We start from the raw sequence: 26368 nt of genomic DNA, 5'->3' as shown, positions 1-26368 counted from the left end.
CGGGTTGTTTTATTATTTATTTGGGTCACATTTTGTATTACCCTGTATTGTGTTTATGTGGTATGAAATAACCTTCATCAGCGTGCAACATTTTTTTTAATCCACTTATTCCTCCGTAAATCTTGATACATATTGACGATGACCCGCCCTGCTATACTTCTGATTGGCTCTGAGCATTTGTCAGCATTTTTCGCCTGACCAATCAGAAAGAAGGGGCCGTCTAAGCATACCCGCCCCCAAAGTGCCAAAAAGAAACATGAGAGCGCGAGGAGAGATGCCAGGAGTACACAGAGAGCGCGCAAAAAGGCACCACGCGCGCGCAAAAGGGTGTCGCGCGCGCGCAAAAGGGTGTCGCGCGCGCGCGCACGAAGTGGAGAATCAGCGCGCGATAACAGTTTTTATGCGCTCGGATTTTTGGCACTAATGTGACGCCATAGAGTTCAAACCCCGGCCGAGTCATACCAAACACTACAAAAAATGGGACCCATTACCTCCCTGCTTGGCACTCAGCATCAAGGAATTGGGGGTTAAATCACCAAAATAATTCCCCAGCACGCTGCTGCTCACTGCTCCCCTCACCTCCCAGGGGGTGAACATGAAGATGGGTCAAATGCAGAGTACACATTTCACCACACCTAGTGTGTGTGTGACAATCGTTGGTACTTTAACTTTTAACTTTAGAGCAATCGCCACTGCCATGTGTTAGTCTTGGCTTTAGGTACCACACAATTTTAGTGGGTATACCTATACCAGGGTGTCTAAAACGTACATTGGTGTGATGTACACTGTACCAACTTAACCAAATTTTCAAAGATTTACTGCGTGGTAAAAAGAGTGCTTATAAAAAAGTGACAGTTTTTTTTTTATCAGGGTACCCACCTGAAAAACGATCCAACAATTCTCTAGTCATGGAAAACAGATGCAAAATTAGGGAAAAAACTTCAAATATCTGGAAAATGGTTGTTATCCGGGAAAATTATTTATCCTCTTTTTCTTTGGGAGATTGCAAACCGGTTCAAAGTTATGACATGAATGTGTTGTCGCCTTATTTTCTGGGCAACATGAAAGCACAGTGCTTCTCCGGCACAGAGCCCATGTGGCACTACCGGCCAATCAAATTTGCATTTCAACTTAGAGCATCCATCCTATTTGAGTCCCACATCAACCTTAAGAAAGTCAGTGTCTTCACTATCAAAGTGGGTGAAATTGTTATCACCAGGAAAGATGAGGTCACCTACCTAGGTTCCATTCTAGAGGCTAATCTTTCCTGTGAGAAAATGGCAACCAAGGTAATCAAAAAGGTCAACCAACGAACAAGATTTCTCTACAGAATCTCCTCTCTGGTCAACAAAAGCACAATGAAGATTCTAGAGGGAAGTCTCATTCAGCCCTTTTTCGATTACGCATGCACCTCCTGGTACCCTAGCACCTCCAAAACCCTCAAATCTAAACTCCAAACATCCCAGAACAAGCTAGTCAGATTACTTCTAGACCTCCACCCCAGATCACACCTCACTCCTACCCACTTCTCCAAAGTGGGCTGGCTCAGGGTGGAGGACAGAGTAAAACAACTTGCACTGAGCCTAGTCTATAAAATCCGCTACACCTCCCTGTCAAAACTACTTCCATAACGTAAATGACCGCCATAACCACACCACCAGGGGGAGCTCCACAAACCACGTTAAACCCAGATTCTGATCTAACACAGGTCTTAACTCATTCTCCTTATATGCCACATCAATATGGAATGCACTCCCAAAAGGTGTAAAAGAAAGTGCATCTCTACCCTCCTTCAAAACTGCACTAAAAGAACACCTCCAGGCAACTACAACCCTAGACTAACACCCTCCCCCCACCCCATCCCACCTCCCCGGATTGTAAATAATCAAATGTATATACTTGTTCTTATGCTTTCTGAGCTCACTATGTTCACTGCTCGCTGTACATATCCTACCAAGTCAGACCTACACTGTTACAATGTCCATTTCTCAGATGATATAATTGATAACTGAAATATGCTGATATCAACCCAACCTAACCCCCTCCACATCCCACCCCCCGGATTATAAATAATTCAATGTATATACTCTGATGGTGAACTTGTGTGATGACTGTATTATGCTGATAGTATTCATTTGTACCATGAATTGATTAACGTGGACCCCGACTTAAACAAGTTGAAAAACGTATCCGGATGTTACCATTTAGTGGTCAATTGTACGGAATATGTACTGTACTGTGCAATCTACTAATAAGTTTCAATCAATCAAAAAAAAAAGCAGTTCTGTAATTCCACAATATATGTCTTTTAATTAACTGTCGCTGGATTTAGCGATTTAACGCCTCGACAAAACTTGCGGCTGTAATACTGGCAGTGTTGGGTTAGTTACTGAAAACCAGTAACTAGTTGCAGTTACTAGTTACTTTATTTCAAAAGTAACTCAGTTACTAACTCAGTTACTTACACCAAAAAGTAATGCGTTACTGTGAAAAGTAACTATTTAGTTACTTCTTTTTTTCTTCTTTTTTTTTTTAAAGCTCCCATTAATGCCCTTTTAGCCTTCATTTCAGTACTGTTATTGCACTGGAGAATAATACAATCTGTTGATCAACTTGACATGCATTTTTATTTTCCTTTTAACATAATTAATGAAAATCAGTGCAACATAAAAAGGCATTCCTCCTTTCTTTAAACTTGGACCAATGACCATTAATAAAAAACAAGTTTAAGTGCAACATAAGAAGGCACATCATCTTCCTTGAAACATAGGTAGTGAAATAAAGCCTGACATCTGGAGTGATGCTGCTGTCGTCCACACTTGGAGCCATGAATTGTACAATCCTTGTTTTCAGTGGCAGGATCATTGACACAGATGGTGAAGTTTCAGTGCTCAGTAGAGATGTAACACTTTTGAGGGGTTTAAGCACCTGGAGGACCTCATCTGCCACTCTCACATCATCATCAGACAGGGTGACATTTGTCTTCAGGGTGTTGTGGGTCAATGCAGAGTATATAGCTGCCTGCTGCTCCAACATATCATAAGTGGAGTTCCACCTCATTGGGACATCATGTATGAGCAGGCAGCTTTAGCATTTCTTGCTTTGTCTTAAGCACATGAGCAGCTGTTGTGCTTGGGTGGAAGTAGGAAACCTCCTTCCTGATTCTCCCAAGGAGGCGCTCTATCCTATTGACTGAGATTCCCTTCTGGGATGCCAAATTCACTACATGTGCAAAACACCTATCTGTGGTCCCAGTCCTACCTCATTCACTGTAATTATTTGATTTTTGGCATTATCACGTGTGACTGGGATATCTTTATCTTCCATTCCTCCACTGCTTGTGTCAGTACCTGCGCAAGGTGACTCTCGTAGAGGGGGCGTGTCTTCTCATCTCCCAGTCTGCTGTGATGAAGTGAGCGCTTATAGTTCCGCTGGACGTCCACCCGTCTGTCATGAGCGCAACAGATGATGCTCGGGATAGTTCATCCACAACTTTTTTCTTCTCCTGCTCATAAAGATCTGGCACAATCTTATTGCTGAAGTGCGTGCGCGACGGGATGTCGTAACGTGGCTCAAGCACGTTCAGCATGTGTTTAAAACCCTCGTTTTGCACAACCGAGTCTGCACCTATAAACACACCTATTCAATGGCGCGGGGCGTTCAAGCTCCTCCGTTACTCCGCTCGCCATGACCACGCTGTGTGTGGACTGAACGTGCCAACAACTTTTTTTTTTTGTTTCATATATCAAACCGCGGATCACTTGTGTGCCTCCCCTCCCCTCACACACACACACACATAGACCGCGCCTCTTTTCTTCTCTCCGGCTTGTGACAGAGGAAGATTCAGAAGAACGACACCGCAGCGCTTCTGTTTCTAGCCGATACTACATCGAAAGTAACGTAAAATAACGCAGTAACGCATCATGTAGTAACGGTAACTAAATTACTGAATATAAAAAATAACGCGTTAGATTACTAGTTACCGCCGAAACTAACGGCGTTACAGTAACGCGTTACTTTGTAACGCGTTAGTCCCAACACTGAATACTGGTCTGCATGTCTGTAATCTATGGGTGTGTGTATGCATTGTTTTTCATGTATAACTTACAGCCCATAGACGGCACATCAAATGTCTGAGTAATAAACACCATAAGTGAAAAGAACACTTCCCAAGAATGAGGCGGGTGGGGTAATGTTCTAGTGCATGGGTGTCAAACTCTGGCCCGCAGGCCAAATTTGTGTAATTTCCCTTGGCCCTTGAGGCGATATCAAATATACACTGGAGCTGGCCCGCCGATTATATTCAGCGGCGGTGCCGCGGTAAGACCTCATTCACCGTTAATTCTCATACTTGCCAACCCTCCCGGGAGACTCCCAATAATAGTCACGTCTGCTTTTCATCCAGTCCAACAAGTGCTGGCCCAGTCACATGATATGTGCGACTTCTGCTCTTACACACACACAAGTGAATGCAACGTATACTTAATCAACAGCGATACAGGTTACACTGAGGGTGCCCGTATAAACAACTTTTACACTGTTAGAAATATACGCCACACTGTGAACCCACACCAAACAAGAATGACAAACACATTTCGTAAGAACATCCGCACCGTAACACAACATAAACACAACAGAACAAATACCCAGAACCCTTTGCAGCACTAACTCTTCCGGGACGCTACAAGGTGTGTGTGTGTGGGGGGGGGTTTGGTGGTAGCGGGGGGTGTATATTGTAGCGTCATTCTTGTTTGGTGTGGGTTCACACAGTGTGGCGTATATTTCTAACAGTGTAAAAGTTGTTTATACGGGCACCCTCAGTGTGACCTGTATCGCTGTTGATTAAGTATGAAGTGCATTCACATGTTTGTGCATACAGACAACGCACATATTTTGTGATCAGGCCGGCACGTTGTTAGAATGGATGAAAAGCAGACGTGACGACAGCTCGTAGTCGGCGTTAAAGGAAGTGCCTTTAAGTCACGCCCCCAAGACTGTGGTCCCGACGGACTACGGGATATAATGACTGATGAACACCTTCGTTCGATAATGAAGGTTGCCTCAGCTCAAAGCCTGAGCCCCGACATTAATAAACTAGTATCCAAGAAAAGATGTCAGGTATCTGGCTTAAGCACATCAGATTAGATCAGTGTGTTGCAAACTGAGCAGTTTAAAGTCCCGAATGGTTGGTTTATTCATTATTTTATTTTCAAATTTATTAGCCTTTGGAAAAATGTAATGTTGATATTTACCTCAGAAGGCTGCAAATAGAAAAGAGGCATTCAATTTTTATTTCAATTGTATTTGATATGCCATTGATATTTTTTAATTATTATTATTATTATTTGAAACTCGATTTTGCATGTCACTATAAAGTTATATAAGCCTTGCTTGTTCAATATTCAATGCAAAACTTGTTTGGGTCCCTATTAAAAGGTTAATTTGTTCAACTTTGGCCCGCGGCTTTGTTCAGTTTTAAATTTTGTCCCACTCTGTATTTGAGTTTGACACCCCTGCTCTAGTGTATGACACGGTAACTGGTCTCTGTTGCGGCTGGACATGTCCTGGACAGTAATTTCAGGGAAAGAGTGTTAATTAAAGTGTTTCCTGTGACTTGTCAGGTGTGGAATGAGGACAACGGTGGATTGTTTCCTTGGCTGTGAACTTGTGGAGTGGCTTCAACAGGCGGGCTTAGCTCAGGATCAAGGTGAGGCCTTACTCTACGGCACACGCTTGCAGCAGGGCGGCATTCTTCAGCACATGGAGCAGGAATACGCCTTCCAAGATGGTCTGCTTTTTTACTCCTTTGTGACCTAAGCTGTCCCGCAGTGATCACTTTAATCTTAGCACAGTGTAAAGATTGCTATTTCACACACACGTGCTTGACAAAGGGCATGCAGTAATGCATGAAACCACGTTAGTTAGCTCAGCTGCATTTGAGAGCTCCGACAACATTTACAGTTGTCCCAATGCACTCTGCAAGAGATCGTACTTAACTTGACTCGCGTGTTTGTTGGAAAGGCAAATGACATACATTAGATCACAGGTGGAAAATATACCCATTAAACTGAACTACTGTAACCAATACAATAGCTGTGCCGCAATTCTCCCTGTAGAAAATATACTAATGTTGAGTTTGTACCATTTGAGAGGCAAATTAATAACAGACTGAGCTTATAAAGTATAAACCACAATAACCAACCACCATAGGGCATGAACTCCATCCATCCATCCATTTCCTACCGCTTATCCTATCTCAGCTACAACTCATTATTAAGTAATTATTTGGCAATACAAAAATACCTCATTTAGTCACTTGTGACATTTAATCACCTCATGAACTGATGGTCAATACATAGGTCAGTTTTAGAATGATAGCACTGTCAACTTTTCATCTTCCAGTCAACACATGCACTTGAATGTTCTTATTTGATGTCAGTAGGTGAGTGAATAGATGCAGGTTGTTTTGTTTCTATTTGAGTTTTGTGTTCATTCAGTTTATATTATGAGTGTTTTACGTGTTTCTAAGCATGATGACACAAGCATCGTTACCATGGTGAATACAAAGAGGATGCAAACAGTGTTGATGGTTTATAAGGGATACATTAGCACATGCTTCTATTGCCAAACAAGCAAGATGTAATTAGTTTAACTTAAAAAAAACACCATTAAGGCTCTGAATATGATGTGTTGCACATACTGTGCACGTTTCATCTTCTCTCAGGTGAATTTAATTACAGGGAAAATATGGTTTGTTTTTATTGTGAATTTGTTTAAGCAAGTGTTGAATATGACTCTTTAATAAAATAATTGTCATGCACGTGTGACACATTTTGTAAAGTGCTGCGTATTTATAGATTGTTCTGAATAAACCTCACAGCTGCAGTTACCGTGTTTTGTTATCTTTTCTGATTTAGCAGTACCGTATTTTTCGGACTATAAGTCGCAGTTTTTTTCATAGTTTGGCCGGCGGTGCGACTTATACTCAGGAGCGACTTATGTGTGAAATTATTAACACATTAGCGTAAAATATCAAATAATATTATTTAGCTCATTCACGTAAGAGACTAGACGTATAAGATTTCATGGGATTTAGCGATTAGGAGTGACAGATTGTTTGGTAAACGTATAGCATGTTCTATATGTTATAGTTATTTGAATGACTCTTACCATAATATGTTACGTTAACATACCAGGTACCTTCTCAGTTGGTTATTTATGCCTCATATAACGTACACTTATTCAGCCTGTTGTTCACTATTCTTTATTTATTTTAAATTGCCTTTTAAATATCTATTCTTGGTGTTGGCTTTTATCAAACAAATTTCCCCCAAAAATGCGACTTATACTCCAGTGCGACTTATATATGTTTTTTTCCTTCTTTATTATGCATTTTCGGCAGGTGCGACTTATACTCCGGTGCGACTTATACTCCGAAAAATACGGTATATATCATGTAGATCAGGGGTGCTCATTATGTCGATCGCGATCTACCGGTCGATCTCGGAGGGTGTGTCAGTCGATCACCAGCCAGGCATTAAAAAAATAGTCCTAAAAATGAGCGATCATAAATCTTCACTATGACGTCACTTTCGTCACTTGATTGACATTCACGGCACCCGAGGGTTTTCTGAGATGACGCTGGCTGCTGCCAGCTCATTAAAATTACTGACTGGAAGGCAAGAAACACTTTATTTCAACAGACTCTGGCGCCGTACCTGTCGTCAAAACTCCAAAGACCGACTGCACAGTTGCACAATAAAAGCTCTGCTTCATCCTGCCTGCGCTACCAAAATAAGAGTCTCAGAAAGCTGGCGTGCACAAGCTAGCAAGCTACAAAGTTTGCCGACAATGTATTTCTTGTAAAGTGTATACAAAGGAGTACGGAAGCTGGACAAATAAGATGCCAAAAACCAACCACTTTCATGTGGTATTGGACAGAAAGGAGGACTTTTTTTCTCCTCCATTCGAAAATGCGGACGTTATCAGCACTACTGTCTGATTCCAATCAATGCAAGTCATCAGAATCAGGTAATACACCAACTTATATTCTTGTCTTCATGAAAGAAAGGAATCTATATGTGTTAAACATGCTTGTATTATCTTTAACCACCTTTAACTTGATAACAATATTAACTATATGTGTTAAACATGCTTGTATTATCTTTAACCACCTTTAAGTTGTTAACAATATTAACTATATGTGTTAAACCTGCTTGTATTATCTTTAACCACCTTTAAGTTGTTAACAATATTAACTATATGTGTTAAACATGCTTGCATTATCTTTAAACACCTTTAACTTGTTAACAATATTAACTATATGTATTAAACATACTTGTATTATCATTAAACACATTTAATGTATTAACAATATTAACTATATGTGTTAAACATGCTTGCATTATCATTAAACACCTTTAACTTGTTAACAAAAACATATATTTCATAAATAAGTAAATATAAATTATATATATGAATGAGGTAGATCCCCACGACTTGATCAATTGAAAAGTAGCTCGCCTGCAGAAAAAGTGTGAGCACTCCTGATGTAGATTGTACCATTTATTTAATCTTCTATTCTCAAGTGGATGTGTTGTAATAAGTGAGACCTGCACTGTGTCCTAATTGAGTTAGAACTTTTTGCTGTACAGCTCCATCTCGTCCTTCACAGAACTTGAAAACACGTCCGACAAAATGTCCGGCTGCTTAACACCGCGACAAAGAATCTCCTCCATCTGTTTCATCCTGTCACATTCTAACTTCCTCATGTTGTGCACGATCCTCTCTCCTCGCTCCTATGGGGAACAACGACAACGAGTTTGAAGTGTCAAACTGATGACAGGAAGATGTGTTTGTTTCACCTTGTGTGTGTCAATGATGGCAGCCACCACCTCGTGTTTGCCAAACAGCCCATGCTTTCGGTCAGGCTTGCTCCGGAAACGCGGCTTCCTTTTTACTGGGTCATCTGAGCCGTAACTGGGAGATGTGGTCTCCTTTAGCTCCCCAATGTTTTGCAGAAAGATGAATGGTTTGAACACAGACCTAGTGAACAAAAAGAAAGTTCTTACCTCATCTGCATCGCTTTGTTTAAGTTCAAAGTTAAGTTAAAGTACCAATGATTGTCACACACACACTCGGTGTGGCGGAATTATTTTCTGCATTTGACCCATCACCCTTGATCACCCCCTGGGAGGTGAGGGGAGCAGTGAGCAGCAGCGGTGGCCACGCCCGGGAATAATTTTGGGTAATTTAACACCCAATTCCAACCCTTGGTGCTGAGTGCCAAGCAGGGAGGTAATGGCTCCCATTTTTATAGTCTTTAGTATGACTCGGCCGGGGTTTGAACTCACAACCTACCCATCTCAGGGTGGCCCTCTTGTTTGTGTGCTACTTCCTGTTTAGTGACTTTAAATGTATAAACCAGGCTTTCTCATTATGGGTAGACAGGACTATGAAGAGTTAAGATCAGGGATATTCAACTGAATTGATTTGGGAGGCCTAAGTCCAGAAAGCTAAGGAGTCAGACCATGGGCGGACTTCTCTCTTCACTAAAGTCTTATTTTGTATACTCCGGAAAGCTAACCTTCTCCACAGTAGACGTTTGATTTTGGTCTATTCATTTTTGTCGGAATTACTGATGTTTTTAGGGACCTTCTACAAAAAAGCTAAGTGAATTATATTTATATAGCGCTTTTCTCTAGTGACTCAAAGTGCTTTACATAGTGAAAACCCAATATCTAAGTTACATTTAAACCAGTGTGGGTGGCACTGGGAGCAGGTGGGTAAAGTGTCTTGCCCAAGGACACAACGGCAGTGACTAGGATGGCGGAAGCGAGGATCGAACCTGCAACCCTCAAGTTGATGGCATGGCCACTCTACCAACCGAGCTATACCGCCCCAAAGATCATCTATAAATGGTAAATGGATTATACTTGTATAGCGCTTTTCTACCTTCAAGGTACTCAAAGCGCTTTGACACTTATTTCCACATTCACCCATTCACACACACATTCACACACTGATGGCGGGAGCTGCCATGCAAGGCCCTAACCACCACCCATCAGGAGCAAGGGTGAAGTGTCTTGCTCAAGGACACAACGGACGTGACGATGTTGGTAGAAGGTGGGGATTGAACCAGGAACCTCAGGTTGCTGGCACGGCCACTCTCCAAACCGCGCCACGTCTCCCCCCTCATTTCCCTCCCAAGAGTCTTGCGCAGTTTTTTTAACTGAACTCGGGGGGGGGGCACCAGTTAAATAGCCCAAATGATAAAAAAGAGAGAACACCACTACTATAACTAAATAACGTGACTACTGACGGCATCTGAAGTAAAGAAGCTACAGCAACAGCTTTATGGAAAATAATTGCCAAAAAGGAGAGGACTTTATTATGTAAATCACAAGTTTGGACTTCAGTGTTCTGGGTAAAAATGCCAATGCATGTGTTTACACCTGTCCAGGATCCTCCATACAACAGGAGCACTCAAGTGGACTGGACTCTCACTACTATGTTAGATCCACTAAGGACTGTTCTTTCACAATATTATGTCACTCGACATCCATTCGGTCTCCCCTAGCCTCTAGAGTGGGTGTTACCCACATATGCGGTCCTCTCCAAGGTTTCTCGTAGTCATTTACATCGACGTCCCTTATGTGGGCTCTGTACCGAGGATGTCGTTGTGGCTTGTGCAGCCCTTTGAGACTTTTGTGATTTAGGGCTATATAAATAAACATTGATTGATTGAAGTGTTTTCAGGAATTTGCTGCATATTTTTTGCTGTCCAAAGTTTGACACTAAACCGGGATATGGTGTCACACCCGGGCTGCCAGTCGAATAGCCCTGGCTCTGGATTGTTCGGGAGCTGTACCTCTCAGGGTCTGGAGTAGCGGTGAAATAGTGAACCCCTGGAAGAGCCTGATCCACAGGTACCACAGACACCATGCTGCCTGTAGTCATGAACATGCCCTCCATATTTATGCCACTGTCTTTATCCCTCAGGATGTCCATCATTGTCTGAGCAGAGATGTGTCCTTTATAAGAAAGAAACATGCACCATAAATGTTGTCAACTGATCACCAACATGTGAATGGATCTACCATTGCTCTTTTGCAGCAGCTTCTTCCCTTCACAGTATCGACTCCCCGAGGCTTCGATTCTGGACGTGTTCATGTAGGAGTACGCGGCAGCGAAGTTGAACGGAGCCTCTCCATCCCACCAGCCATTACTTTGTGCATACTTGCGCAAGTCTGGGTGCTCTTTGTCTATCTTTGTTGTGATGCTGTACTCGTTTGAGATGTTGCGATAGCCGCCTATGAAGGAATAGGACAAATTACATACTGCCGTTCACATTAGATAGAAGAAAGAATCATTTGTTTAAAACAGACCTGGGCAAATTAAGGCCAGTCAAGCTTTTCAATGTGGCCCGCCGGACATTCCCAAATAATTTTTTTTAGCTCTCTAAGATGTAAAGTGTAGCTGCCATTATAATGTGCAGTGATGTTTTCTAATGACCGTAAGTCTTCAACTATACTAAGTCTTTCAATGCTTGGAATCTGCGCTTTTGCATGATATACTAGTTACTATGGTCATCTAATTAGTTACGATGGTCATCTAAGTCACAGCAGCTCAGACGAGGCACCAAGCAGTGTGGGTGGGGAGCGTTTCCACATAGTGTCAGCCTGAAATGTGGGTGTCAGGGACAGATGCGGAAAGAGATTTTTACAACAAAGTTCTAAAACTTAGTGATATATCACATATATCAGATTGTAGGTGTTTGTTTGTTTTTTTACCCTTCGCGTTCATACTTCACTGTTTGATGCATTTTTGTTGCGTTTCGCTTGATTGTAAAATACAAACCCCGTTTCCTTATGAGTTGGGAAATTGTGTTAGATGTAAATATAAACAGAATACAATGATTTGTGAATCCTTTTCAACCCATATTCAATTGAATGCACTACAAAGACAAGATATTTGATGTTCAAACTCATAAACTTTATTTTTTTTTTGCAAATAATAATTAACTTAGAATTTCATGGCTGCAACACGTGCCAAAGTAGTTGGGAAAGGGCATGTTCACCACTGTGTTACATGGCCTTTCCTTTTAACAACACTAAATAAACGTTTGGGAACTGAGGAGACACATTTTTGAAGCTTCTCAGGTGGAATTCTTTCCCATTCTTGCTTGATGTACAGCTTAAGTTGTTCAACAGTCCGGGGGTCTCCATTTTTGTATTTTAGGCTTCATAATGCGCCACACATTTTCAATGGGAGACAGGTCTGGACTACAGGCAGGCCAGTCTAGTACCCGCACTCTTTTACTATGAAGTGATGTAACACGTGGCTTGGCATTGTCTTGCTGAAATAAGCAGGGGCGTCCATGGTAACGTTGCTTGGATGGCAACATATGTTGCTCCAAAACCTGTATGTACCTTTCAGCATTAATGGCGCCTTCACAGATGTGTAAGTTACCCATGTCTTGGGCACTAATACACCCCCATACCATCACAGATGCTGGCTTTTGAACTTTGCGCCTATAACAATCCGGATGGTTCTTTTCCTCTTTGGTCTGGAGGACACAACGTCCACAGTTTCCAAAAACAATTTGAAATGTTGACTCGTCAGACCACAGAACACTTTTCCACTTTGTATCAGTCCATCTTAGATGAGCTCAGGCCCAGCGAAGCCTACGGCGTTTTTGGGTGTTGTTGATAAACGGTTTTCGCCTTGCATAGGAGAGTTTTAACTTGCACCTACAGATGTAGCGACCAACTGTAGTTACTGACAGCGGGTTTCTGAAGTGTTCCTGAGCCCATGTGGTGATATCCTTTACACACTAATGTCGCTTGTTGATGCAGTACAGCCTGAGGGATGGAAGGTCACGGGCTTAGCTGCGTACATGCGGTGATTTCTCCAGATTCTCTGAACCCTTTGATGATATTACGGACCCTAAATGGTGAAATCCCTAAATTCCTTGCAATAGCTGGTTGAGAAAGGTTTTTCTTAAACTGTTCAACAATTTGCTCACGCATTTGTTGACAAAGTGGTGACCCTCGCCCCATCCTTGTTTGTGAATGACTGAACATTTTATGGAGCATTTTATACCCAATCATGGCACCCACCTGTTCCCAATTTGCCTGTTCACCTGTGGGATGTTCCAAATAAGTGTTTGATGAGCATTCCTCAACTTTATCAGTATTTATTGCCACCTTTCCCAACTTCGTTGTCACGTGTTGCTGGCATCAAATTCTAAAATTAATGATTATTTGCAACAAAAAAAAAGTTTATCAGTTTGAACATCAAATGTGTTGTGTTTGTAGCATATTCAACTGAATATGGGTTGAAAATGATTTGCAAATTATTGTATTCCGTTTATATTTACATCTAACACAATTTCCCAACTCATATGGAAACAGGGTTTGTATGTGGTTGGAGAGGGGGTGTGACGTTCATATGTTGTCAATATTCAGTGTTTTATAATTCATAGTTAATATTGTAAATCCTACATTCTTTATTTTTATGTATATTCAGGGTGTCTCATTCAGTAAAAAAAAAAATTCCATTAAGTTTTTTCAGGCGGTCTGTCATAACCTTTTTAGCGTTCAATCAGACATTGTCGTGAGGTTTTGTATTAGTGTTCCTAAAAATAGATATACCAGTCCCCAGACACATTTTTTTCTCTAAATTTGGCCCTTCCCCGAGTAAAATAATTTCCCAGGCCTGGTTTAAAAGCAGACAATTGAGAGTATCCTTTAGTTTATCCTTGGACAAACTCGCCCTCTAGTGCACAAAAAGTATAACACTTAAGAGAGAATGGAGCCTGTCTGCTTGCAGTCATTGAGCTATCTTCCATTAAACTGTAATGGAAAATATGAATAACATTGACTCTTTGTGTCATAGTAGCTAATAACACAGTAATTGGTACAATTTCAGTTAATAATTATCTTCTACATTTCTGTAGTCCTTGTCCTCATTCAGGTCATGGGTGAGTTGGAGCCAAGCAGAGATGTTCCAATGAAGACTTAAACACACGATGTCCCAACTGTGACGCTGGCATGTTATCTCTTCAATCTTATACTAAAAATCAATATTGATCATTTTTGTAATTTACTAATTAGAGGCACCATCCATTGATTTCTTTATAAACATCCTCTAAAATGAATAGCGTGTTTAAGTAATTTAGTGCTATTTTTGCGGTCAAAGGTGATATCTACACACATAAACGTATCATTGTGACTTGTCAGAGTAGTAAAGACTAAAAACCATATGAAATTGTTCTTCTCCACCTTCCACTCTCTCTGCAGCCCAGTGCTTCCCGGAGGTCTCCAGCACCCAAGCCTCTTTCCTGTCTGAGATGAGGAAGCTGTTGTGGTAGGTGAAACCACAGTCTTCTTCCAAGCAGCATCCACCTTGGCCATGTTTCTCCAGCAGCTCAGCTATGACATGCACTGATTTCTCCGCCGTGTCCGCCCTCTCAAGTGCAAGCCTAGAAAAAGCAGGTGTGGTGTCAACCCTACACTACTACAAAAGAGTAGTGATAGTTGAGTTTTACCTGACAAGATCCATTCCAAGTAGAGCCTCCTCAGCATCGGCACTCTCTCTCCCCCACACCGCCTCATTCCCAATACACACTTGGTGCTCATTGGCGCCCATTTCTGCGCCCCACAACCACGCCGGTCTGCTCAAAACCACTGCAAATGTGTGGGGAACTTGCTCTATCTCGATGTAAGTACACTTTCCACCAGGACAGGTTGGGGAAACCAGTTAGCAAACCAGTTAAAATGTGTAAAATCTGGGGTTAATGCATGTGTCACACACCTCAACCTTTGACCCCTCTTCATAGTCTGAGGCCGGGGAATAAACCACCTCCTGGACTTCATCCTGAGGTCGGTCAGAGTTCTTTCCAAAAACGATGCGGTGTCCCTCCGTGGAGGGGGGCAGAGCCACAAAGGTGTCACAAGAAGATGGCTGCATGGTGGATCGTCATCAGGAGCCAATGCAACTGATTTGGACAGGGGCAGATTTAACATAGCATGAATAAAATGTAAAAGAAGCATTTAAGTCCCATCTTAAAACTCATTTGTATACTCTAGCCTTCAAATAGACACCCCTTTTAGACCAGTTGATCTGCCGTTTCTTTTCTGCTCTGCCCCCCTCTCCTTCGTGGTGGTGGTGGGGGGGCACAGATTCGATGACCACAGATGACGCGCTAGCTGTCCAATGTCGGGACCCAGGGTGGACCACTCATCTGTGCACCTGTCCCCACTCAAGATGAACTCCTGCTGGCCCCACTATGGACTGGACTCTCATACTATTATGTTAGATCCACTATGGACTGGACTCTCACTATTATGTTGGATCCACTATGGACTGGACTCTCAAAATATTATGCCAGATCCACTATGGACTGGACTCTCACACTATTATGTTAGATCCACTATGGACTGGACTCTTATACTATTATGTTAGATCCACTATGGACTGGACTCTCACTAGTATGTTAGATCCACTATGGACTGGACTCTCACAATATTATGCCAGATCCACTATGGACTGGACTCTCACACTATTATGTTATATCCACTATGGACTGGACTCTCACACTATTATGTTAGATCCACTATGGACTGGACTCTCACAATATTATGCCAGATCCATTATGGACTGGACTCTCACACTATTATGTTAGATCCACTATGGACTGGACTCTTATACTATTATGTTAGATCCACTATGGACTGGACTCTCACTAGTATGTTGGATCCACTATGGACTGGACTCTCACAATATTATGCCAGATCCACTATGGACTGGACTCTCACACTATTATGTTAGATCCACTATGGACTGGACTCTCACACTATTATGTTAGATCCACTATGGACTGGACTCTCACAATATTATGCCAGATCCACTATGGACTGGACTCTCACACTATTATGTTAGATCCACTATGGACTGGACTCTCACACTATTATGTTAGATCCACTATGGACTGGACTCTCACATTATTATATTAGATCCACTATGGACTAGACTCTCTCACTATTATGTTAGATCCACTATGGACTGGACTCTCACACTATTATATTAGATCCACTATGGACTAGACTCTCTCACTATTATGTTAGATCCACTATGGACTGGACTCTCACACTATTACGTTAGATCCACTATGGACTGGACTCTCACACTATTATGTTATATCCACTATGGACTGGACTCTCACATTATTATATTAGATCCACTATGGACTAGACTCTCTCACTATTAAGTTAGATCCACTATGGACTGGACTCTCACACTATTATATTAGATCCACTATGGACTAGACTCTCTCACTATTATGTTAGATCCACTATGGACTGGACTCTCACACTATTACGTTAGATCCACTATGGACTGGACTCTCACATTATTATATTAGATCCACTATGGACATCTGCGGTCCCGTCCAAGGTTTGTCATTGTCATCCCATTGGGTTGAGTTTTTGCCCTGATGTGGGACCTGAGCCGAGGGTGTCGTTGTGGCTTGTGCAGCCCTTTGAGACACTCGTGATTTAGGACTATATAAGTAAACATTGATTGGTTGATTGATTAAAACACATCAATCCAATATGGAATATTAAAACACAATATATCGTGCAATATTACACACAGCTATCAACAATGTGCTACAATAAACACGACAGGAAACAACCTTAACCTGATAGTACTTACCGAATGTTTTAACGGCGTATGTATTTACGACAGTCACGTGACTAGACTGACGTTCTCTATTTTTGGCAATACGTTGACAAACATTTGCTTCATGTTGGTTATTTTTATCTTTATTCATACAGACACGTCTTTCCTACATTTTAACGCATGGACTGGCAACGGATAGCAATAGCGTATTGTATTTTAAACCGACCTGTGGTTGGCCGAGATTTACGACACTTGTCCGGTGTAAAGACCCCGCTTGTGGTTGGAAATTACTTTATTTTATTAATAATGGAAACATTGTACATATATTGTTAAACATTTGCATTTCATGCTACATTTGTACTAAAACATAGTTTTTTTTAATTATTGTGATTTTTTTTAAACTTGAATTGCAATGCAACGTCAACAGCTTCCGCTTTTGCCTTGTTTACTTTCCGTCAGTCACGTGACTAGACTGACGTCTATTTTTTTGCAATACGTTGACAAACATTTGCTTCATGTTGGTGATTTTTATCTTTATTCATACAAACACGTGTTTCCTACATTTTATTGCAACGGATGGCAATAGCGTGTTGTATTCTTAAACGACCTTTGGTTGGCCGAGATTTACGACACTTGCCCGGTGTAAAGACCCCGCTTGTGGTTGGAAATTACTTTTTTTTTAATTAATAATGGAAACATTGTACATATATTGTTAAACATTTGTTTTCATGATACATTTGTACTAAAACAATGTTTTTTTTATTATCGTGATTTTTTTACAACTTGAACTGCACAGCAACGTCAACAGCTTCCGCTTTTGCCTTGTTTATTTCCGTCAGTCACGTGACTAGACTGACGTTCTAATTTTTTTTGCAATACGTTGACAAACATTTGCTTCATGATAGTGATTTTTATCTTTATTCATACAAACACGGGTTTCCTACATTTTAACGCAACGGGTGGCAATAGCGTGTTGTATTCTAAAACGACATTTGGTTGGCCGAGATTTACGACACTTGCCCGGTGTAAAGTGGTTGGAAATTACTTTTTTTATTTATTAATAATGGAAACATCGTACATGTATTTTTAAACATTTGCATTTCATGTTACATTTGTACTAAAACAATGTTTTTTATTATCGTGATTTTTTTAAACTTAAATGTCTACAGCTTCCGCTTCCGTCTATTTACTTCCGGAGAGGGGAAAAAAATCGCTGGCAAGTGTTAGCATACGTTTTTCCCCCTTCGTTGGACATTTTTAGATTATCAGCCATGGGGAAGTCTTTTGCCAATTTCATGTGTAAAAAGGATTTCCATCCTGCATCGAAGTCCAATATTAAAAAGGTAAGTGAACGTTGTTGTTTCATATTTAAGCGTGAGGACAAGCCGCTTGCTAGAAAACCGAGCCTAGCTTGGTCTGTTTTCAACGACTGTTTTCATTTTTGGAGAAACACAATATAGTAAAACATAAATAAAACAATACACAAGTAAGATAAACTTTGGTCATTGTGCTTCGACGCTTTACTTCTGCTATTGTGTTCGCTGGACTGACTATATATTATGTTAGCACTACTGGGGGGACAAGCAGTATAAAATGGATGGATGGGAGCAATACATAGCAAGTGTTAAAGTGACTTGCTGCTGGATTCCATTCACTTAACAATGTTTACATGTCAAATGCAAAATAATACTACGTTTACACCATACACTATATTGCCAAAAGTATTTGGCCACCCATCAAAAGGATTAGAATCAGGTGTCTTAATCACTTGGCCACAGGTGTATCAAATCAAGCACTTAGGCATGGAGACTGTTTCTACAAACATTTGTGAAAGAATGGGCCGCTCTCAGTGATTTCCAGCGTGGAACTGTCATAGAACCTGTGCAACAAATCCAGTCGTGAAATTTCCCCGCTCCTAAATATTCCAAAGTCAACTGTTGGCTTTATTATAGGTAAATGGAAGAGTTTGGGAACAACAGCAACTCAGCCACCAAGTGGTAGGCGACATAAACTGACAGAGAGGGGTCAGCGGATGCTGAAGCGCATAGTGCAAAGACTTCCTGCACGGTCAGTTACTACAGAGCTCCAAACTTCATGTGACCTTCCAATTAGCCCACGTGCAGTACGCAGAGAGCTTCATGGAATGGGTTTCCATGGCCGAGCGGATGCATCTAAGCCAGTGGTTCTTAACCTTGTTGGAGGTAACGAACCCCACCAGTTTCATATGCACATTCACCGAACCCTTTAGTGAAAAATAAAATGTTCAAATTCAAGACAAAGTTATGTTTTTGGTAACACTTTAGTATGGGGAATATATTCTAAGTAACAAAGACTTAATTTAGAGTTATTTGGACACTAGGGGAACATATTCTAAGTAATAAAGACTTAATTTAGAGTTATTTGGTTAGGGTCAGGGTTAGAGGGTTAGGGTTATAATAAGGCCATGCCGAATAAGGCATTAATAAGTGCTTAATGACTAGTTAAGAGCCAATATGTTACTAATTTGCATGTTAATAAGCAACTAATTAATGGTGAATATGTTCCCCATACTAAAGTGTTACCATGTTTTTTTAGTGGTGCATAAAATGAACCGTGCATGAACATCACCTTGTTCAAAGAACAAAACCAACACAGTGCATAAACTCACAACAAATTACACACCTGCAAACCAGTCAGCTGTTGCCGTATCCATAATACGCCGATGGGGAGAAGTTTGTATTTACACGATGAGTCGGGTGTGTTTTGACCTCCGCCGAACCCCTGAGCCCGACTCACCGAACCCCTAGTGTTCGATCGAACCCAGGTTAAGAACCACTGATCTAAGCCATATATCACCAAGTCCAATGCAAAGCACGTCACCACTGGACTCTGGAGCAGTGGATGCCTTCTCTGGAGTGATGAAGCAAGCTTTTCCATCTGGCAATCTGGGTTTGGAGGTTGCCAGGAGAACGCTACAATTAGAACTGCGGTGTGCCGAGTGTGAAATTTGGTGGAGGAGGAATTATGGTGCGGGGTTGTCTTTTGAGGAGTTTGGCTTGGCCCCTTAGTTCCAGTGAAAGGAACTTTGAATGCTCCAGGATACCAAAACATTTTGGATACTTACATGCTCCCAACCTCGTGGGAACAGTTTGGAGCGGGCCCCTTCCTCTTCCAACATGACCGTGCACCAGTGCACAAAGCAAGGTCCATAAAGACATTACCATGAATTGATTAACGTGGACCCCGACTTAAACATGTTGAAATACTTATTCGGGTGTTACCATTTAGTGGTCAATTGTATGGAATATGTACTGTACTGTGCAATCTACTAATAAAAGTTTCAATCAATCAATTAATCAAGACATGGATGACAGTCTGGTGTGAATGAACTTGACTGGCCTGCACACCCGAACCCGGTAGAACACCTTTGGGATGAATTAGAACGGAGACTGAGAGCCAGGCCTTCTCCACCAACGTCAGTGTGTGACCTCACCAATGCGCTTTTGGAAGAATGGTCAAAAATTCCTATCAACACACCTTGTGGACAGCCTTCCCAGAAGAGTTGAAGCTGTAATAGCTGCAAAAGGTGGACCCACATCATATTGAACCCTATGGGTTAGGAATGGGATGGCACTTCAAGTTCATATGTGAGTCAAGGCAGGTGGCCAAATACTTTTGGCAATATAGTGTATGTACAGATTATGTCATATCAAAGGCCAATACTAGCATCCGTTTGACTGAACATATTAAATCTGAAATTGAATCTGCTGAAATGTATCCAATACTGAGAAGAAACTGACAATCCTTTGCACCGTGCAGGTATGGATTCAAGAACAGAAGTTGACCTTCGAGAAGAGGAAGCAGGAAGACCTGATGCAGGCATACTTGAAGGAGCAGGACACTTACAACAACAGGTAACCCCCTTAAATATAGGAAAGGTCTCAGACATGTAAACATTTAATCATTTAGCTTGTGCATATGCATTTCCAATGGAATGTTTGTGCTGTCAGCCTTCAATTGTTGTTCTTTTTGTCACATTTAGGGTGTTGATTGGGGATGACAGGGTTAAAAATGGCCTTAATTTCATGTACGAGGCTCCACCGGGAGCAACAAAAGGTAAACGACCAAAACATTTACTTGTTTGTGTGCTGAAGGGATTCTCGATGGATTTAATGTTTACGTCCCACTCTAATACTTGTTTTTCTCTTCCTTGCTTCGATTCTTTTACATGTTTCAGAGGAAAAGGCAGAGGTAAGTAAATCAAATAATAAACCTATACAATCTTACATCACTACACTTAATGTGTGCATTTGGGGTTATTTATTTGCAATCTCCTCACGTGATTTCTGTGTGTCCTTTTTTTCTAGGAAGGAGGAGAAGAAGAATGCAAATTTGAATGGCAAAAAGGGGCTCCAAGAGAAAAGTAACAACGTTTTTCACAGTTTGCAGTACAGTTGCATGTATTCTGATTATATCATTATTTTTGCAGATATGCAAAGGATGACATGAATATCAGAGATCAGCCGTTTGGGATTCAGGTAATTAAAGCTAAACATGTTAGATACAGTATGCTAATTATTTTTCTTTTAAAATACTAGGGAGCTTTTAATCGGGCTGGACGATTATGGCAAAAATAATAATCACGATTATTTTGATTGATATTGTAATCACGATTAATTACATGATGATTAATTGATTTGAAAGCGTGAGTAATTATTGTACCACCAAAATCAATTTTAAACATAGTTTAAAAAAAACATGTATATACATTAGTAACCAATAAACCTCAACAAGTAAAATAATAGCAATAGCAATACATTTAAATAATGGCAATATAAAAAACAATCAAAAAAATGTAAATCAGTTTTTACCTTAACACTTATTTTACTACCATAGAGTGTGTTGCTTTTTGTGTCAAATAACATTTAATTAAATGCAAAAATTCTCACATTTATTGGTGCATTACATCTTTGGACAATTTTGACCAGTATTTTAGGTCAAAGTATAATGATTGTGTAAATATTTCAGTAAGTGTCTAAAGTACTTTTTGCCTGTGGAAGGTATTTTTTTGAAACAATTATTTTGTTAGCGCAGTCAGGATGTGGCGCACCACGCTATTATTGTGAAGGGGGGGGAAGTGTGCTGTGCTGTTGTTCTCAACTTGACGGGTACAGAGGCGACTTGAGGAAAAAAGAAAAAAAAAAGCAAGCCTCAAGTTTCGCCCGCTGTTTGTTGATTAATGAAACATTGATGATAACAACACAAGCAGATGAAATGTGTTGTGGTTGTATGGATTGTTCCTGCTAGTTTTAGCTTCATGGCTTAGTGCCCGTTTCAAGTGGCCGTATTGATATTGTGTCGGGGATAAATAGGCGCTACTGGACTCATTAATTTACCAAATAAACATTTCACTTATATTTATGTTAATTTCCCTGATATTATTTTGCGTTTATCTCCGGATTCTGTTTTATTAGCCAATTATGTTACTCCGTCTGCAGTTATGTGAACCCAAAAATCATATGCCTACTTCTTGTATTGTGATTATTGATAAGGCCTGCTAGCACTGTGTCAAATAAAAAGTAGCAACCATGGTGACGTCCCAAACTTATAGTAGACAGTCTCTTTTTTCACTCATTCACTCCTCATGTCACAAGGTCCGGAATTTGTATGTGCCCATTAATCGTTTTTTTGCGATTATTTTATTTTCATAATTGTGAGAAGCCATAATTGAAATCAACATTTGATTAATTGTCCACCCATACCTTTTAACTGGTAGCATGTTTAAATCTTACAAATGAAGTCATTCGGATGTTTAAATGAAAAAGAAGATCTTCCGGATACAGAAGCAATGTATTGGGATCACAAAGCAACCATTATTAGAATTGACCGCTAAATGCGCTAAAGCCAAACTCTTAGATCCATTTGTATAAGTAAAATAGATTCCTGAATGCATATGTTGTGCTTGTTTTCCAGGTGCGCAATGTGCGCTGCATCAAATGTCACAAGTGGGGTCACGTGAACACGGACAGAGAATGCCCCCTGTTTGGGCTGTCAGGCATTAACGCCAGCTCTGTGGCTTCAGAAGAAGGCGCAGGTACAGTTCACTCGGGAAATAATCACAGCTGTCTTACAAACTGTGTTACATTTGTTGTATGTTATTATTTTGTTAGGGAACAAAGAGTCCTTACTGACATTTGACTTGCATCAAGAACAAAGCATAGTTTTACGCCATTCACCCAATTATTTACTGTTTGCAAGTCACTATTAGCATGTAACTGGGGGGCGTATCTCTCAGATTTAAACAGTTGCTTGAACGGACTCTTAACTCCTGAACAATCACAGCAAAGTAGGCGTGGTCAGGGAGCAGGCTGCAAAATCTGAGTGTTTCTATTTGAGGTTTATAGAGTGTTTTAAATAGGGATGCATGATCATTTACTTGCCGATTTTTTTGAATTATGACGTCACACCGATGAACGCGATAACACGACAAACTTGCGCCGGTAATGGATTGATGAACGCTCCAATGAGGCGTTATTGCCCGCACTGTGCTGTAAGTGGGTTACGGGTGAACAAATCAAGCGCTCCTACCTAATAGGCAGTTGTAAACTTCCCCTGAGCTCACAGTGTTAACAAAGATGCCGTCGATGGTGCGGGACTTCTTTACTTCTTCAAAGGAAGACATTCTACCTACTCAGTGGCCTAGTGGTTAGAGTGTCCGCCCTGAGATGGGTAGGCTAAGTCATACCAAAAGACTATAAAAATGGGACCCATTACCTCCCTACTTGGCACTCAGCATCAAGGGTTGGAATTGGTGGTTAAATCACCAAAAACGATTCCCGGGTGCTGCTACCGCTGCTGCTCACTGCTCCCCTCACCTCCCAGGGGGTGATCAAGGGGATGGGTCAAATGCAGAGGACACATTTCACCACACCTAGTGTGTGTGTGACAATCATTGGTACTTTAACTTTTTTTCTGTGTGCCACCAGCACCAAATGCCCTGCAAACACTCCGTGCGGAGAAGGGGAGAAAACACCTGGCTTCCACACGTCAAACCTCACCAGCAATGTTTCCTCTAATTGTTCATGTGTGTGAGCAAACAGAAACTCCCTGAGCATTCAGTGGAGCACATGTGAGCAACATCACACGAGGCAATACTAGCAGCACACCTGTCTCAAACCAATCTTTTATAATAACACTCAAATGAGAGGAGTCATTTTCATGAGATTATTTAGTAATATTAGTGATTTGGCCCACTTGTAATGAAAATAAAAGAAATCTTGTTTTTCATAAGCAATGGATTAGTATTGTACAATATGTCTGGGTGGGTGTCCTGCTTTGGAAATCATTTGTACCCCTTTCATAGATCACATTTAGTTGCCCTTAAACATCCTCATGTTGCACAATGAAATGTAAGCATAGGATGACGTGTGCATTCCTGTAACTTTCTCTAGTAACAGCATTCCATGATTAATATCAATCAATTAACATTAATAATAAATGACAGTAGAATAAGCACACATATGACTGAGGAGTCATAGTGTAACTTTGTGTGGTGTTTGAGTTGTCCGACTTTTTGTGTGGCCATAAACGCACCAGTGGCTTAGCATGTTGGTGACAGATGACAAGTTGGTTTTGGCCTGGTTTGTATGGCAGAAAATGACTAGTTTTTCGAGATAGAAGTTTTTTACTCATGTTTTTGGTGAGGTTATAGCCGAATACAAACAGTTTTGCTCAATAAAGTGATCGATATAATTCCTGTCCTCGAACCATCTCGATAGACGTTACAATAATTGAACGGTGTTCAATTGAACGGTGTTGACGAACACCGTTAGGGCCGCTTGTTGTCACTGTCACTCAAGAGTTGCATTGCAAAATTACACACAATAAATGTGTTTATTTTGTTTAGAATTCAGATGGGATTTGATTTGGTGCGCGGCATAGATTTGCTGTGCGCAGAGGACGCTTGAGCAGTGCGCAATTGCGCAGGCGCGCACTTTAGAGGGAACGCTCACCAGCCACCCGAAACGCTAGCGTCGCCACGGCGGTGCCTCATAAGCACTTGAAGACGCTTGCGCCGCTCACACCAAATTTCCACCGAGTCCAAAACGGCCGCACCGGCGGACTCTTTCCGTTTTTATTCAAGTCAATGTGTCCATTTCACCGACGTGCCATTGCCGTTCTGCATTCCAGCGCCAAACATACGCAGAGCTTCTATTTTTGTCGGACGCCGCAACAAATCCGTTAAATTTAGCCAAAATCTGCTGGGATTGGACAGGGAGCTATGCACAAAAACATAATAAAATATCCGATTTACTTTCAAAATAAAGTAGCGGATCATATTTTACCCTTTGAAAAGTTCTAATAGGCAGCAAACAATGTCAAAAGTTTTCTGACTCAATTTCATCTTGTTGACACAAATTGATGAGAATTTAAGGGGCGGTATGGCGTAGTGGGTAGAGCGGCCGTGCCAGGTTCGCTCCCCGCCTCTTGACATCCAAATCACTGCCGTTGTGTCCTTGGGCAGGACACTTCACCCTTGCCCCCGGTGCCGCTCACACTGGTGAATGAATGATGAATGAATGATAGGTGGTGGTCGGAGGGGCCGTAGGCACCAACTGTCAGCCTCGCTTCCGTCAGTCTACCCCAGGGCAGCTGTGGCTACAAATGTAGCTTACCACCACCAGGTGTGAATGAATGATGGGTGCTTTGAGTATCTAATAATAGAAAAGCGTGATATAAAATCTAATCCATTATTATTATTATTTTAACATGCTGATTCTAGAGAGCCATAATTAAAGAATAATGTAGAGGCATATCCCGGGGAGCTAAATGGGGATATGGAATACCAGCTGCTACGGACACGGGGAGAGCAGAGGACTGGTTGTGTGACACGCTCGCCAGGGATGATGAAACTGTTGTATTGTTGCTTGCTGCAAATAAACTAAATGGTTTATGAACTATTTGCTTCTCTGGAAGGACAGAATAAACATTTTGTGGTTTGCTTTATTACTACTTCTCTTATCACGTGATTACGCGCGGATTCACAAGATCTCGTATAAGTCTGCGCTATTCCGCTACGAGACGAAGCCGCAACAAAACGGCGGCGGGGATTGCCAGACAGCAGAGGGCGGCGCCCTCCCGTGGTGAAGCCAGTCCTTGGCCATTACACATTCAGTGGAAATCCGGGGTAAGAAGCTGCCCTGATGTGAGACCTGAGTCGGGGAGGTCGTTGTGGCTTGTGCAGCCCTTTTGAGACATTTGTGATTAAGGGCTATATAAGTAAACTTTGGAATGATTGACTTTGAAAGCCAGCCGCTTCCACCGCTACTCCGTCTAAAATGTGCAAAAAGCCTATCAGAGACAACCTGAAGGCCCAAATGACTACGGAAATGATGGCGCTGGATGACCAGCCCTTTACCTTAGTTAAAGACCCTGGCCTCCGTAGCCAGGGTTTGTACTTGTGAGCGGCCACAGACGGATTAATGCTCGTATGATGTTAACGCCACCATTGATAAGGTCAAATCTACAGGTAAAGTTTCTCAAAATCTTTCTTACCTCCAGGTGTGCACAAACTACCGTTAAATCTAAATTTAAGAAATGTTAGATATGAATAAGTTATGGACAGCACGTTGGAAGAGGGGTTAGTGCGTCTGCCTCACAATACGAAGGTCCTGGGTTCGATCCTGCGCTCGGGATCTTTCTG

At 41.4% G+C, this 26368-nt stretch overlaps 3 protein-coding genes and 1 long non-coding RNA gene across 5 annotated transcripts in view; 3 read left to right on the top strand and 1 right to left on the bottom strand.

Annotated features, from left to right (window-relative positions):
• The window catches only part of gpr155a (G protein-coupled receptor 155a), a 36249-nt gene extending 29110 nt beyond the window's left edge, over positions 1-7139 (top strand). Inside the window, exon 15 of one of the 2 annotated variants that reach the window (XM_061971601.2) lies at positions 5622-7139. In XM_061971601.2, the coding sequence (XP_061827585.1) occupies positions 5622-5817 (196 nt within the window). In that variant the 3' untranslated portion in view covers positions 5818-7139. The remainder of the gene's footprint in view (positions 1-5621) is intronic. The other variant, XM_061971600.2, reaches the window with a different exon arrangement.
• Positions 7140-8552: 1413 nt separating this feature from the next.
• On the bottom strand, positions 8553-14973 carry scrn3 (secernin 3). The gene is made up of 7 exons (XM_061971604.2): positions 14818-14973; positions 14552-14733; positions 14286-14485; positions 11100-11312; positions 10871-11033; positions 8865-9045; positions 8553-8798 (listed from the first exon to the last, which is right to left on the bottom strand). Exons 1-7 carry the CDS (start codon positions 14971-14973, stop codon positions 8634-8636), a joined length of 1260 nt encoding a protein of 419 aa, XP_061827588.1. The 3' UTR covers positions 8553-8633.
• On the top strand, positions 13404-15055 carry LOC140679320 (uncharacterized). Its single transcript, XR_012050767.1, has 2 exons — positions 13404-14052; positions 14304-15055. It is a non-coding gene; the product is annotated as an uncharacterized lncRNA (long non-coding RNA).
• A 2406-nt stretch (positions 15056-17461) lies between these two features.
• Positions 17462-26368, top strand: part of cir1 (corepressor interacting with RBPJ, CIR1) — a 13888-nt gene continuing 4981 nt past the window's right edge. Inside the window, exons 1-7 of the mRNA XM_061971607.2 lie at positions 17462-18029; positions 20485-20579; positions 20708-20781; positions 20903-20916; positions 21033-21088; positions 21155-21203; positions 22639-22759. Coding sequence (XP_061827591.1) covers positions 17958-18029; positions 20485-20579; positions 20708-20781; positions 20903-20916; positions 21033-21088; positions 21155-21203; positions 22639-22759 — 481 coding nt within the window. The 5' untranslated portion in view covers positions 17462-17957. The remainder of the gene's footprint in view (positions 18030-20484; positions 20580-20707; positions 20782-20902; positions 20917-21032; positions 21089-21154; positions 21204-22638; positions 22760-26368) is intronic.

This window comes from Nerophis lumbriciformis, linkage group LG13, assembly GCF_033978685.3.
Source record: "Nerophis lumbriciformis linkage group LG13, RoL_Nlum_v2.1, whole genome shotgun sequence".
Classification (NCBI taxonomy): Eukaryota; Metazoa; Chordata; class Actinopteri; order Syngnathiformes; family Syngnathidae; genus Nerophis; species Nerophis lumbriciformis.
Note: the sequence above shows the minus strand (reverse complement) of the source record. Positions and strands in the feature narration are given on the sequence as shown.

Coding starts and splice junctions, on each gene's coding strand:
- scrn3 (XM_061971604.2), bottom strand. CDS start 14,973: ATGCAGCCATCTTCTTGTGACACCTTTGTGGCTCTGCCCCCCTCCACG. Junction 14,734..14,817: donor AAGAGGGGTCAAAGGTTGAG/GTGTGTGACACA, acceptor CCTGGTGGAAAG/TGTACTTACATCGAGATAGA. Junction 14,486..14,551: donor CTTGGAATGGATCTTGTCAG/GTAAAACTCAAC, acceptor TGCTTTTTCTAG/GCTTGCACTTGAGAGGGCGG.